At 49.9% G+C, this 15,748-nt stretch overlaps 1 protein-coding gene across 2 annotated transcripts in view; it reads right to left on the bottom strand.

Annotated features, from left to right (window-relative positions):
• Nucleotides 1-14,798, bottom strand: part of SIN3B (SIN3 transcription regulator family member B) — a 37,047-nt gene extending 22,249 nt beyond the window's left edge. For both annotated transcript variants that reach the window (XM_033134289.1, XM_033134290.1), the window contains exons 1-5: nt 14,679-14,798; nt 14,337-14,443; nt 13,208-13,361; nt 6,868-7,068; nt 2,420-2,563 (exon numbers count right to left, since the gene is read on the bottom strand). In XM_033134289.1, coding sequence (XP_032990180.1) covers nt 2,420-2,563; nt 6,868-7,068; nt 13,208-13,361; nt 14,337-14,443; nt 14,679-14,780 — 708 coding nt within the window. In that variant the 5' untranslated portion in view covers nt 14,781-14,798. The remainder of the gene's footprint in view (nt 1-2,419; nt 2,564-6,867; nt 7,069-13,207; nt 13,362-14,336; nt 14,444-14,678) is intronic.
• Between the last annotated feature and the right edge of the window lie 950 nt (nt 14,799-15,748).

Genomic DNA, 15,748 nt, shown 5'->3' with positions numbered 1-15,748 from the left:
TATAGAATAATCCTAGTGAATCCACAAAAACTATTAACGCTCATAAATGGATTTAGCAAAATTAAAGGATACAAAATTAACATACAGAAAGCAGTAGTGTTTCTATACACTAGTAATGAATGACTGAAAAATGAAATTAAGAAAACAATTCCATTTCCAATAGTATCAAAAAGAATAAAACACTTAGGAATAAATTTAACCAAGGTGGTGCAAGATGTGTATAATGAAAACTATTAGGATGGTGCAAAAGTAATTGTGGTTTAAAAAGTTAAAAACAATTGCAAAAACCGCAATTACTTTGGCATCAACCTAATATAAAACACTGCTGAAAGAAACTGACGATTTAAATAAATGGAAAGATGCCACATGTTCGTGCATTAGGAGGCTTAGTACTGTTAAGATGTCAATACTCCCCAAAATAGCTGAAAGGTTCAACGTAATCCCTATCAAGATCCCAATGGCCTTTTTCACAGATATGAGAAAGGTGATCTTCAAATTCATATGGAATTGCAAAGGGTCCTGAATAGCCAAAACAATCTAGGAAAAGAACAAAGTTCTCACAGTTCCTGATTTCAAACTTACCACAAAGCTATAGTAATCAGAGCACTGTGGTGCTGACATAAAGACAGACACGGAGATCAGTGGATTAGAATGAAGAGTCCAGAAATAAACCCATACAACTGTGGCCAGCTGATTTTCCCCAAGGATGGTAAGACCCTTCAGAAGAACAGTTTCTCTAACAAATGGTGCTGGGACGACTGGGTCACCACACGCAAAAGAATAAAGTTGGACCCTTACCTTACACCATATACAAATACTAGTAACTCAGAATGGATCAATGACCTAAATATAAGAGCTAAAACGATAAAACTATTAGAAGAAAACATAGGGAGAAACCTTCCTGACCTCAGCAGATTTGGTATTGAATTCTGAAATTTGACACTAAAAGCATGAGCAACAAAACAAAAAATAGGTAATTGAACTTGATCCAAATTTAAAGCTTCCGTGCATCAAAGGACACTAACAAGGAAGGGAAAAGACAACAGAATGAAGGAAACTACCTGATAAGGGTCTGGTGTCCAGAATATATAAAGAACTCTTACAACTCCACAACGAAGACATACAAACTAAAAAATGGGACTTGAATGGAAATTTCTCCAAAGAAGATATAAGAATGGCCAATAAGTACCTGAAAAGATTCTCCATTTTATCAGTCATAGGGGAAATGCAAATCAAAACCACAATGAGATACCACTTCAAACAAACTATGAAGGCTATAATCAAAAAAAGAAAACACCAAGTGTTGGTGACGTTGTGGAGAAATTGAAACTCTAGAATATTGCTAGCAAACATAAAAGGGTGCAGCTGCTATGGAAAACTAGTTTGGCAGTTCCTCAAAAAGTTAAACGTGTGAACGTAGTTACGATATGACTCAGCAATTCCACTCCCAGGTATAGAACCCAAGGAACTGAAAACAGGGACTCAAACAAATCCTCGTACCTGGCAGTGCAAAGCATCACTACTCACAATTGCCAAAAACTGGCAATGACCCAAATGTCCACCAACGAATGAGTGGATAAACAACTGAGTGGTCCATTCACACAAGGGACTATTACTCAGCCACGAAGAGGAATGAAGCACTGACACGAGAGAAACCAGACACAAGAAAACCACATGTTGCATAATCCCATTTATATGAAATGTCCAGAATAGGTAAATCCGTAGAGGCAGAAAGCAGACTGGTGGTTGTCACGGGCTGCTCATGGGGGCAGGGTCTACTTTAGGGGTGATGGAAATGTTCCAGAACTAGATAGAGGTAATACTTGCAAAACATTGTGAATGCATTGAACGACACTAAATGATACACTTCAAAATGGTGACTTTTACGTCATGTGAATTTTACTTCATTTTTTTTCAAAGCCTTATGTTCACGGAAACGAGCGAATGGAAAGGGCAGCCCCGCAGGCCTCAGGCCACAGCAGTGCCATCTGCACCCTCACTGCCCGTCCCAGGCCCATCCTCTGCTCTCTGCCCCCCAGTGACTGCCAAGCCTCAGCCCAGCCCCACCAGGTCCCTCGACAGGGGGAGGTGCTGGGCCTGCCCCTCCTGCACCTGTCCACAGGGCCCTGGTTACAGGTGGGTGGCTCTGCAGTCCTGAGCAGGTCGGAGGAATACCAGGTCCCCTTGTCCGTACAGGGAAGCCATCTTCAGGATCTACTCCAGCTTGACATGGAGGTGGAGCCTGTGACAGGAGTCTGCTCTGGAGGCCTGAGGACATCTGTACCCTGTGTGGCTCCTGGGGAAACCCAGTATGTCCTGGGGGGTTGGACAAGCCTGGCCTGGCCCTGGGAGCTGCACCGAGGCACGGGATCCCAGCTGAGGAGGTGGCCCCCGGGCCAGGTAGGCACTTTGTACTCACCAGGGACCGCTTGGCTTCAGGCAGGAACTGTCCAAACTCGGAGAGCAGGTCCTCCTGGCCCCGGAAGAGGTTGGCCACCTCAGTGAACACCTCCTCTTCAGACATGCCTCGGAAGGGCCGGCCTTTTGTGCTCAGCTGCTCCTTCTGCCAATTGTCAGGAGGGGGAAAACGAGTTAGTCAAGGAACCAGGCATCCTGACGGTGACATTCAGGTGTCCCCTGTGGAGGAGAGAAGGGCCTCACCCGCAACCCTGCCGGTTACTCAGGGTGCCCCGCACTGGGCCCCCCGGTCTGGAGAGCAGTCCTGTGTGCTTATGTCTCAGGCCTGAGCCACAACAGCCTAAGCCCTGGCCACGGACAGGACATGTGCTAGGAGTGTGGGGGGACACGGGCAGGGGCCTGGTCATGAAGGACCTGGTCCCAGCCGTCCCAAGGGCAAGCGGGCATGTTCTGGGGGCTGGGGGAGCACAGAGCTAGCAATTGGCCTTGAAGGGAAGAGGGTGAAGAGGAAGGAAAAGGACTTCCAGGCCAAGGGACCTGTTACCCAGTCACCAATCAGCCTGACCCGGAGCTCAAAGCAACGAGATGAGGACCAGAGGGGACCTAGGTCGGAAGGGCAGGAAGCCGTGGGCAGAACATTAGAAAGAAGTCTGTCAACTTCACACCTGAGAATGTGACTAAGCAAAAGGCATAGGAGACGGGGCGTTCCAAGAGTGCAGGATATTCCCACCCCACAGCTACAAAGGGGAACGAGCCACCCTCTGCGTCTCCCCCACTCCCAGCCTGCTGCACCCTGAGGGAAGCTAGTTTTTAATCCTGCACCCATAGCACCTATTTAGGAGGGGGGAAAATAACTGCCTCCCCACCCCCCCGCTCAAGTTACTAGGACACTTGAAAGCCAAAGAAAAACTGGGCCAAGACCACTCAGCTCAGAGAATAAATACAAGTCCTCTCTCTACACATGAAACAATGATCAAACTGAATGATGTTTAAAGAAATACAACTTAAAACAGCACGGCTCCGCTCACCAGATCAACAAAGATGAAAAGAAGTGGTTTCCCAGGAGGACGTGGGAACTGTAAGGCGGAAAGAAGACGGGCGTACCCCGGAGAGGGAAACGTGCCTCTATCTCCGACCACGTAATAGGCACACACGCTCACTCAGGGACGCGCTTTCTGGGAACATTCTTGCAGAGATGGTCAGTTCTGCTCTGATGCCTGTTTTGAATATGCAAATCTTTTGAGCTGGATTCGTGTCCTAACTAAGGACGATCTGAGCACAGTGCAGACTTTGCGATTGCTTCCGTGGGGGAAACCCCGGGTGAGTGCAGGACATGGCACCGGGCTGACCAGAGGGGAGCACGAACACACTCCACACCCAACCTGGCAATATCTGGTAAGAACCACTGCCCAGGCGGTAGGAGGTGACTACCACCGCTCCCATTTCAAGAAACCTCCTCCCAGTACCTCTCAGGGGCCCCCAGGCTGCAACCTTCCCCCATCCACACGTGACCCTGAGGTCTTCCCAAGGTTAAGTGCCAGAGGTGCTGTAGTATTCATGTCACGATTAGCCATCTCAATCTCACACGTGTGTGGCAGTGCTACCACTAGTAGCAGGTGCCTATCATTTTTCAGTGTGTCGCTCACAGTTTCCTAGTGTTGTGCCCTGACCCTGTTTTCCCATTGGCTGATGCACATTTGCAGAGCAAGGTCACTTGTAGGAATGTCACGTGTCACGTCAGGCCAGAACTGGCTGTGCTCATCGGAGCACACGTATGTACAAAGTTGGAAAATAGGGACCAGCCGCCCACAGTAGACCCGAGGCACGCACTGTGCGTGAATCGACCTCAGGTACCAGCATTTAAGCCACGGGTCAGCACCACCGTTACAACCACTTTATAGATTAGAACCTGAGGTTCAGGGCAGCGAGGGGAAGGGCTCTGAGGGTGCAGGTGGTAGAACTAAGGTCTGACCCGAGGCCCAACAGAGATGGAAACACTGTAACACGTGGCCAAATTTACCTCGAGCTGCTGGCTTGGGGCCTCACGGTATCTTCCAAATTCAAGACAATATTCTAAAATCAGGATAATTTACACAAAAATTCCCACTTCTAGCCTGAGGTCGCCACAAAGCTTGTTAAAAAATGCAGACGGTGGGCCAGACCTGAGGAGTTGCCACTCTGGGGGGAAGCCCAGGCACCTGGATTTCCACCCAACACTCAGTGGCTCTGGTTGGAGGACGCTGAGCTGTCCCTTCCCCCATGAGTCTTCTCTGAATGAGAATGCGGCCCATTGCGATGACCTTGGATAAGTAAGTCTCACTTGTCTGCTTCAGTTCCCATCAACAGAACAGGCACGTCCCAGCCTTCTCTCTCAAGAGCCTTTCCAGCCCCTAAGCTGTAGTGACCTCATGGACTCTGGGAAGGACCCATAAACCCCTATGATCCCAAACATCATCCTTCCACACAGATCAGATGTTACAGCTACCACTCATCTGAGAAGCAAGCAGCTCTCACTGCTGTGCAAGCACCACGTACACGTACACGCTGGATCTGAGTCCGCTGGGGCCATATATGTTAACAATACCGACGGCAAGTTTGTTGCATCAAAACAGCGCCACTGGGTTCACAGGGAGCAAATGCTATCAACTTAATATTAAACATGCTAAAGAGAATTCCACTTCTTTGTTTCACTTATCAAGGTTGTACAGAAAGTTTCTTTTTTAAAAGTGGGTTCTGCTTATGACCAAAAGGGTGAACTGTGAATGAAAAATAGGAGTTCTAATGAAAGTAACCTCTCAGGGGGATCCGATCATAACTTCCTAACGGGGCAGGTCATGGTAGGTGGTCACGCCCCAGGCCTAAGACTTCTTTGGTGAAAGGCTGAAGCCAGTCCCGTCCATTGTTCTTGTGCATCTATGGTTAACACACCTTTGAAATGCCAGAAGGAATACCCCTTGAAGGGGGTGTTAACCCTCGAGAGAGCACATAATCTTGTTAACTATCCTGTAATCCAATCCCTGCCTTGCTTTCTCTAGTCTTCCTGACACCCCCTCAATTTCAAATGCATAAAAGCTGCTGCAAAACTGTTATCTACTGAGCAGTTGAGATCTTGCTCCCACACGTGTTATCAGTTTAGCTCAAACAAACTCTTACAAAAAAATTTAAATAAATGAATGAATGAATGAATGAATGAATAAAAGTAGGTTCTGCTGCTTAGAAAAATAAAAGGCATCGGAAACTCTGTGTAGGGAAGATGATGACATTCAAGTTCCTTGAATGACACAGATGTCCCTTGCCACTGGACTGCCAGCACTTCCTGTCAAGTCCCTTGAAACCAGCTCTGACCCCTGGGCCTTTGCACAGGCCATTCCTAACACCCACAGTCTACTCTTCATCTGTACTTGTCTGCCTGATGGTTCTGACCCATTTGTCAAGATTCAACCTGAATATCCGCTTCCTGACCTCCCAGGGGGTTGGCAACCGTTAACCCTGACATACTTCTACATACTTCTGTTCTTTTCCACCCCAGTCATCTCTAAGTTTCTCCTACCTCTAAACTGAACTCCCAAGCAGCAGCAATCATTCACCTCTGCCACTCCAGCACCGGGAATAGGGTCCAGTTGTAATCAGTAGAAATAAAGGAAGATGTGAGTTCTAAATAGTAATGAAGTCATCTTGTAAAAAGTGTTCCCTTAGGATCTTTTTAAATCCCTGTGATGTGTGTTTTCTAGCACTTCTTGGGTGTAGAGGTGCCTCAAGGACTAAATTAAAATCAAAACTCAACAGAACTCCTGTTGGATTTGTATATCATGTTCACAGCAGCCAAAATGTGAAAGTAACCCAAGTGTCCATCAACGGATGAACGGATACACAAAACGTGGTCCATCCACACCATGGAATAAAGAGGAAGGAAACTCTGACACCTGCTACAACATGGATGAACCTCGAGGACATTATGCTAAATGAAATAAGCCAGACACAAAAGAACAAATATTGTATGATCACACTTATGTGAGGTCTCTAGAGGAGTCAGATTCATAGAGACAGAAAGTAAAATGGTGGGCGCCAGGGGTTGGGGGGAGGCGGGGGAGTTAGTGTTTCATGGGGACAGAGTTTCAATTTTGCAAGATGAGAAAGAGCTCTGGAGATGGATGGTGGTAACGCTTGGACAACAATGCGAATGTATTTAATGCCACTGAACTGTACACTTAACAATGGTTAAAACGGTAAGTTTTATGTTACGTATACTTTATCACAGTTAAAACAATTAATGCAAAAGAAAAGCTTATCAGACTTTCACAGGATTCCATGAATGTAGACAAGAAAATCCTAATGCAAAAAAAAAAAAAGAAAAAGAAAAAAAAGAAAATCCTAATGCTTCCCGTGCACCTGACACCGAATGACGACGGCACGATCGGCCACAGAGAAGTGTGACCTGAGGCTTCTCACCTGGTAAGTGTGCAGTATTTCCAGGAAAGACCTGTAGATCTCAGGGTGGTCCAGAAAGCGGGTCTTAATCTTGTTCACGTAGCTGATGGCATTGTTGAACTCCACGGAATCCGACTCCAAGGGCACCTGGGGTCTGTCCTCCTTGTAGAGCAGCTGTGGCTTGAAGTTCTCAGCACAGCCACCGTGGTTGTGCGCATTCTCCTGCCAACAACATGACAGTGAGTGGCTCTCAGCCTGACACCGGAACAGGCTGTGACTGACGCCAGAACCCAGCCACTGTTCCTACAAGAACAGGCAAAACCCAGCAGAGCCAAGGGTTTCAATTAGATGCAGGGAAAGGTTACTTCTGGGGGCCTGGAGGGAGGGATGAGGGGGTGGCCCAAAACATGCTCCTGGGTGAGCCTCATGAACTCCCCTCTGCCTGATCTTTCCCAAGCGATGTAGAGAACATGAAGGCCCGATAAACACTTTACACTTTGAAAAATTAGCCTTTGGAAAAATGGATAAAGTGTGTATTGTTTAATCCTTTTCAGAGTGGAATTTTGGGCTCTGTATAAAAGAAGTCTTCCCACACCTGCTGCCAGCCCACTTCAGCAAGATTGTTTTCAGGTATAAAAGCACCTGCTCTCAGCAGGTGTAAAACTGAGACCCTGCAGGTGAGGAAGGGAGGGCACCGTCCAGGCTGCCGGGGTCTGTGGGACTTTGGGTGCTAAGCCCAGGGCAAGTCCCCTGAGAGAAAAGAGACGGGCCCTGAGTAGTCAGCAAGCAAGCCGTCTATTTGTGTGCTTTTCCATCAGTGCAAATGAAAATAAAAGGCAGACACACACACCCCCCTCTCCTGGGCACTCATAATCCTAATTTGTGGTGGACAGGACCACTCCCCGAAGGAGGTGATGTCTGTTTCCAAACTGGAATTTTTTATGTGGGTTTGATGACGGCCTCCCTCTGCAACTGACCATGGCTGGGCCATCAGGAGGACCCTCGGCATCCTTCAGGTCCCAGCACGTAGGGGCTGGTCCTCGAGCAGCCTTCCAGAACCATCGTGTGGCAAACCAAAATGACCTCGTCTCCCAGCGCTCTGAGCCTCTTCCTTGCTGTTTTCCTCCGTGGCTCGTATCAGCTTCCTACACGTAACATACTGTCATTATTTTGTTGTCTGTCCACCCTGACTGGATGGCAAACACCACGAGGGTAGAGATTCTGTTTTGTTCACAGGTGTCTCCCAGTGCCTGGAACAGAGCTTGGAACAGAGAAGGCTTCTTCCACTGCTGGGGATAATTAGATGAATGGATGAAGGAACAAACTGAGTCGACCGTTCCGTTTCCATCGTCCAGGTGTTCCCATCGCCCAGGCGCCGGCACTCCACCTACACCAGCTGCGATGGGGACTACTGGGCACAGCAGCCATATCCGGGTGGGTGTACTAGTCTGCTCAGGCCGCTACCACACAATACCACAGACTGCGCGGCTTCGACAAGATCAAGTTATTTCCTCTCGGTTCTGGAGGCTGGAAGTCCAAGATCAAGGTGCTGGCAGGGTTGGTTTTTCCAAAAGACTCTTGGCTTGCAGAGGACCACCTTCTCACATAACCATCCACCTGTGCGCACACATCCCTGGGTCTCTGTGCGTCCAGATTTCCTCTTCTTCAAGGACGCCAGTAAGACTAGATTAGGAGGCCACCTTAAGGGCCTTATTTTACCTTAATCACCTCTGTAAAGACCCTATCTCCAAATACAGTCACATTCTAACATGCTGAAGGTTAGGACTCAGTGGAAGACCCTGAGGGGGACACAAGTCAACCCATCACAGCGAGCGCAGCGGCAACTCTAGACAGTCTGAGCTGAGGAGGGCAGAGACACAGGACTGGAGCAGTCACATTCTAGACACCATTTCTCCCTGGCAGGGGAATTCCATTCTGAGACACTCTGGGGATGCGCTTGCCGATTCCCTCAGGCTGGAAAGAGCCAGAAGGAGCAGGGGGAGGAAGGAGCCTTGGGGCCACGGTTGGCTTCAAAGGAGGCTGTGCGCGCACCGGAAGCTCCCAACCACTCTGAGGCGGCCTTTTTAGGTACCACCTGCCCCTTACAACCCTCTGGAGTGTCACTGTGACGAGATAGAACCATCCGCTGGAGACCAGGGCTCCACACAGTGGGCCAGACAGTAACGTGGCAGACTCTATGGCAAACAGTCCGGTGGTTCTTTAACAAATTAAACATAGTTACCATGTGACCCAGCAATTCCACTCCCAGGCATCGACCCAAAAGAACTGAAAACAGGTGTTCCACCAAATCCTTGTCCACGCACATTCATAGCAGCGCTAGTCACAATCGCCAAACGGTGGGAACACCGCAAGCGTCCATCAGCTGATGAATGGAGGAAAAAACTGTGGGCCATCCACACAGGGGAATGTTACTCAGCCATAAAAAGGAATGACACTGTGATTCATGGAAGCTCTGATACAACATGGATGAACCTCAAAAACATCATGCTGAGTGAAGGAAACCAGAACAACAAGTTATATAGTGTGTGATTCCATTTCCATGAAATGTCCAGAACAGGCAAATCCACAGACAGAAAGTGGATTAGTGATTGTCGGGAGAATTGGGAGGTACACTTTCTTTTTGGGGTGATAGAAATGTTTGGATTGGTGGCAACTGCACAATATTGTGCATATACTAAAAACCACTGAGTTGGACACTTTAAAATAGTTACAATGATGACTTTTGTTATGTGAATACTACCACAATTTAAAAAAACTTATGCAATCTCTGGAAAATGCAAAAACCACCAACCATACACAAACAAGCTGGCTTTGACCCACAGGCCATAGTTAGCCAAATCTCTGCTCTGAACCTTCTAGAACCATCCAGTTTTTTCTCTTCTTCTGCCTGCCCTGGTCCAGGCAGTTAGAAAGGCCCCCTAAACACTGATGAGCTGACCCTCAGGCTGGACTTGTCCACCTGAGAAGCCGCACACAGCCCCGCCTGGATACTGAAGAGACTCCTGGTCAAACAGCACATTCCAAACACAGAGCAGTAGCCACTCCTCCTCCCCAGCCTTGCTCATCTCCGCAGGGGCAGCGACCTTTACCCAGCGGCTCAGGCTCATCCTGGATCACCCCAGAATTCTCACTTTCACTGACACCCTACCCCTGGCCCACATCATCGTCCACTCTGTCTGGATCACACGGGGCCCCTCCCTGGTCGCACAGGTCCCCTGTCCCTCAGTCCATTACTGGCACAGTAGCCAGAGTGGCCATTCCAGAACTCTCCACTAACTGCCCATACTCCTGGCTCTCGTTCCTACCCTCTCCCCTTCTTGTCCCAACTCTACCAGCTTCCTGCCGGTTTCTCAAGCACACCCACTCAATCCCACCTCAGGTCTTTACCCCCCACACGAGAAAGACCCTCCCCCCCCCAAGACACAGGCATGGCTCCCGCTCCCCTCAAACCCCACCCTTGATGTGTTTTGCTTGCACTGCTCAACTCCCGTGAATATTTCATATCTGTCCACCTGTATCCCACAAGTCCCCACCTCGACCATGAAAGCACCCCAAGAGCTGGGACTCCCAATAAACTCCAGGGCCTGGCACAGAGAAGATATTCTCTACCCGTTCTGTGGGTGACTTGGGCACAAACTGAGAGGCGACCTGCCAGGAACTGACTGAACTTCCAAATGACCCTCCCCAGAGAGAAGACAGCAGGCCTCCCTTTGAACATAACAAAGCCACTTATCTTACGAGTTGCACCTAAAGGTTTATCTTTTTATCTCCATCCAAGCTGGCTGTTGTCCCAGCCAAGCAGAAAAGGGCCAGCTCCCAGAAGGCAGGGCCTGCCCTCCACGGGCCCCACCGACATCCAGCGGCTCACCCCACAAACATGTGCCTGGCATCATCTCGAAATGAGGACACAGTTGTGACAGAGACAGATGAGGGTCCTGCCTGACCGGGAAGACGCCCAGTTTGCCACAGAAGACAAATCAACAAGAAACTGGATTTATCATTTCTTTTCCTAACGTTGCTATTTTGAAAAACACAAAACGGCGTGGTATAACGACTTTGAGGTGACGGGGGCGGGGGGCTCACTGTGGAGGTCATATAACAACCAAGGCCCAGATGACCAGAACCAACACGGCACTGACTTAGGAGGCTGCGGCCCCGGCAAGGGGATGGTCTTCCCACCAAGGTCCACCGGCCACGCTTCCCACGTCATGGCACACGTCTGTCTTCCCCTTTAGACTAGTGTTCTCCACTGGGATGATTCCGTCCCACAGGGGACACTTGGCAACATCTAGAGACATTTTTAAGCTGTCACCCTGGAGGAGGGAGCGCTACTGGTACCAGGTGGAGAAGGGGTGCTGCTCGCACCTTACAGTGCACAGGATACCTCCACGAGAATGATCCAGCCCCAATGGCAATGGTGCCAAGGCTGAGACACCCTGCACAAAGGGCTCCCCAAAGGCTGGGCGGTCCTTATTTCTATTCCTCGGCACCTAGGAGCTACTTCCTCCTTGTCTGTAGCTGACAGGATGCACGATGTGGTGAAACATGAAAAAAATAAAGCTGTACTTCAAAACAATGATGCCAGAAAAAACAATTTAAAAAAATCACCCGGGCCTTGCCATGTGGGGAGCCCTGGCTAAAGATCTCGGACTATTGTAGCCTCTCAAAGGACCGTGGGAAGACTAGATGACATCTTGTTTGTGTCTGGCATGGAGAACGGCTGAGAAGTGGGGCTAGAAACCCTGCAGGTCCTGTGTTGACTGAAACTAAGTGGGCTGGTGTGTTCCCGAAGGCACCTCTCTAGTTAAGGAAAGGGGCCCTAGATGTAGCTCTATCAAGACTATAAAGCCCTGACAAGTGGCTGTTAAGTAAGTTTTCTCACGCCTTTCCTCAAGTGAATGGAACTTCATCACTTAAGCCACCCAGGAGACAAGACTGGTCTGGTCTGATATCTCTACAGCAGCCCTCCCTAATGTGTGCGGGACAGCTAGGACCCCCAAGGCATGGGGGGAGGGCCCCTGCTGTGCCTCTCTCAAGAGCGGAGTAACTCAAACAATTAGGGATTGAGAAAGGCCATTTCCACACAGGGAGCACAATTCAGGCCTGGGAACGACACCCCGCATTGATCCGGCACTTCAGGCTCACAAAGTGCTCTGCTCCATGTACACTACTGCCAATGAGCCTGGTTTTCTCCCCCAGCAGTGACTGTGATTGTTACGAAGGTTAATCCTGCCAAAGCTTTTCTCTCTGGAGGCATGAGTCCCACATCTGGATCCTGGGGCTCCATTTGCAAACGTGAAATGGAAGCTTTTTGAAATTCAGCAGCCGCAGGCTTCCAAGTTCCTTTTTTAAAACTGAGACGCACTTTTCCGCTTTAATAAGACAACACGCTGAATGAAGATGGAGCTTGTCTTGCATAGGCCTCTTGCTGTTCTTCCAAATCTGACTCCCTCAGTGACAGGACACTCCTTCATCAGGAGAAACATGCAAAACGCTTCCTGCGGTAGATTTTTTACTTCCCCACTAAAACCCCTAGGGTAGAGATGGAGGTGGCTGAGAGCTGGTTCACTTCGACCAGTGGTTCTCAATGGGCGGGGGGGGGGGAGGGGGGGGGAAGAGGAGGGGGGATTTTGCTCCCAGGAGACAGCTGGCAATATCTGGTGACATTTTTAACAGTCTCCACTAGGTGAGGGCCTAGTGGGTAGAGTCAGGGATGCTGCTAAATATCTCCCAATGATCTGGACAACTCCCCTGCCACACACTCCGCAGCAAAGCATTACACCTTAAATGGCAACAGGGCCGAGGTAGAGAAAAAACGGTGACCTTATAAAAGTAAAGCTCAAATAGGCTTTCAGATTGCAGAGAGAGGAGGCAGCAAACTGTTACCGAGAGAGAAGGGACCAAAGCCATAAGCCTGAGCCAAGCCAATGAGCTGGCTGGCAATTAAATTCATCACAGCAACAATAAAAATGACCATCCACACCCACAGTCCAACTGTTTCACTTTGTGGGTGGCATCAGTGACCACATGCCCTATACAAGTGTGGCCTACCTCGTGCGCTCACCGGGAAGGCCTTAAACCGAGGCCTCGGCCACGGAGAATGCAGTTATTTTTACTGGACATAAAACTCTGTTAGGACATGCACGAACAGATCTACTCTTGATTTAAATCCTCCAAACGCACTGCTTTTGGAAGCGGAGCCTGCTTGCATAGGTGTTTTGATCTATTCTGATTTGTGCTGGCTTTCCAGCAATGCCATACATGACACGTGCTGCCCAACCTGAGGACCAGGGCGGGCCATATTAAGGCCGAGATTACTCGGATCATTGCAGCGGCATACCTGGCTAGACAGAGGTGACTGTATGTTTAACTTGCCATTCTTGGGAATGTCGATTCTGTACCCAAGGGGAAGGAAAGCATTAAATCCAACAATGAGGTCAGGGTGTTCATGGAAGAGCTGTGAGACGCGTCGGATGACTCCAGGAGTGTCAATGCTGGAACAAAGAAGAACACAAATGGGCAAAAGCGTCTCAGGGAGCCAATTAAAAACAAAATCTATTTCTGATTCCCGTGACAGTGCCCCATAACCAGTTTCTCACTGGCAACAAAGCACCCTAAAATGTGACTGGGGTGATTCTGCAGACTGTGATCTACTTTGAAAGCAGCTAGACCAGGGCTCCCTGTGCCATCCTGGGGAGAACCACAGAGGGATGGGGTCTTTCTTGTGCCTGCAGTCAGGGCCAAAGCCTTCGCATCGGGCTTGTGGAAGGAAACCAGACCAACCCTGCCATATTTCCTCAGAGGAAGACGCAGCATGGTGGGGATGTGACAGTCGAGAATCTAAGAGTCAGAGGGCCCAAGTTCTAGTCCTGTCCCTGCACCAGTCCACTCTAAGCCTCAGTGAGCCTCCTGTCAAACAAGGGCATGAGCGTGAGGTCCCCGGTGGATCTCTAATTCTCCTGATTCTGTGCTATCAAAAACAGTTAATGTGTCTTAAATGCCTTGAAAATGCCAGGTCCCTTACTAAGCATTTTATGCACATAACTTCCTAGCAGGCCTGGGACTAGGGTGAGGTAAGTGAGGCATTCACCTTGGGGACAAAATTTAAGGGGAAGAAGGCGCCAAAACATTCAATAACTAAGATAAATAACATTTTAATACAACCCTTGAAAAAAAGTAATTTTAAAAAGTCCTGGATGAACAAGATTCATTTAAAAATTAATCTTTTGAAGAAAGGCTCTGCCTCTGTGCTGGTCAGACTGGCCTCTTGCCTCACCCCGTACCTGTCCTCCTTCCAGGAATCCCTACAACAGCTCCACAAGGAGGGACTCTCCACTCTCATTTTTTAGAGGAAGGAACTCAGGCTCCGAGAGGTTCCACGACCTGCGCAAGGTCACCCAGCTGGGGGATTCTCACCCCCGCTCAGCCCGATGGCGGCCCCCCGGGGTGGGGAGGGGCCCCGCGGGTACCTTTGGCTTTTGAACTCCTTCATGATCTCCAGGAAGCCGTTGTAAGTGGCAGGGTCGCTGCCGAAGCGGATTTTCACCTGGTCCAAGTAGGTGAGGGCGTCCTCCACCTGCGGGGAGGGGGAGGGTCCCGGTGGGCCGGGATCAGCGGAAGGGACGGTGGGCAAGGGTCCCTGGGGGGCAGGGGGACGGGCCGGGCCTCCGAGGGACCGAGGTGAGGGGTCGAGGGTCCCGGGCCGCGCGAAGGGGAGGCCGAGGTGGGGCTGAGCGGGGCCCGGGTAGGGGGCGCGGGCCAGCGGGGGCTGGACCACCGGGTCCCCGAGGGAGGGCTGGGGTGCCACTCACGTGCACTGGCAGTTTCTCGTGGCCCCCGGAGCCCGAGCGACCCCAGCGGGCGCCGCTCAGCCCACGGCCCGCGGGGCCACCGCCACCACCAGCGTGCGCCATGTTGGAAGTCGGAGCCGCGACCCGCCCCGCCCCCGCCCCCGCCCGCGGGCCAGCGGCGCAAGCGCAGGCTCCGCCCTGGGGGCGCGGCCTGATGATGTCAGGGAGGGCGGGGCTTTTTGAGGGACCCCGCTGTAGGCTCTTACCCTTAAAACCGAAGTACTACTAGGCGATGAATTCCTTACATAGTTTAGGTGGGCAAACCAAGCCCTGCCGCCTGCTTTTGTCTGGCTCCGCAAGCAAGTTAAGAATGGTTTTTACATTTCGTAAACGTTAGAAAAAATCCAACAAAGAAGACTATTTTGTGACACGTGAAAATTCCGAAATTCCAATTTCAATGTCTGTTAAAGGTTTGTTGGAACACGTGCATGCTCACTACTGACCTGCCGTCTCTGGCTGCTTTTGCACTACAGCAGCAGGGTGAGTGGGTGAGACAGATCCTGAAGTCCGTAGAGTCTGATATATTTACTAAACAAGTTGGTGGAGCCCTGCTTTCTCTGGGTTGATGGGACAATGGAGTATAGGCCCAAAGCAGCCTAAACACAGGGCCCTAAGCGGTAAATTCTTACTAAATGGCTCTTGACTTAGTCCTGCTCCTTCTACCTTCACTTCCCTGGTACCGACCCATCACTTCCTTGCTGGACCCGTTCAGGAGCCACTTATCCAATTTTACCAGCCCTGGTACTATCAAGAACTGGAATTATTCCAAAGCAGCTTCCAAAGTCTTCCTATTTCTTGTGAGTTGAAATCTAAGCACCTACATGCAGCATTGAAAGCCATCAGAACCTGGCGCTGACGAACCTTTCCTTGAAGTTTTTCACCCACCTGCCCTATCTGTGCAGAACCTCCTCCTGCCAATGCCTGCCCAGCCTGGCTGCTTCCTGGCCCCATGCAGCAGCACACACCATTTCCCGTGGCAGAAGCTCTGTTCTATCTCTTTATTACCCAGAAAACACCTATGCATCCTTTAA

The sequence above is a fragment of the Rhinolophus ferrumequinum genome, chromosome 18 (genome assembly GCF_004115265.2).
Source record: "Rhinolophus ferrumequinum isolate MPI-CBG mRhiFer1 chromosome 18, mRhiFer1_v1.p, whole genome shotgun sequence".
NCBI lineage: Eukaryota > Metazoa > Chordata > Mammalia > Chiroptera > Rhinolophidae > Rhinolophus > Rhinolophus ferrumequinum.
The sequence above is the reverse complement of the archived record's forward strand: the minus strand, read 5'-3'. Positions and strand labels throughout refer to the sequence as shown.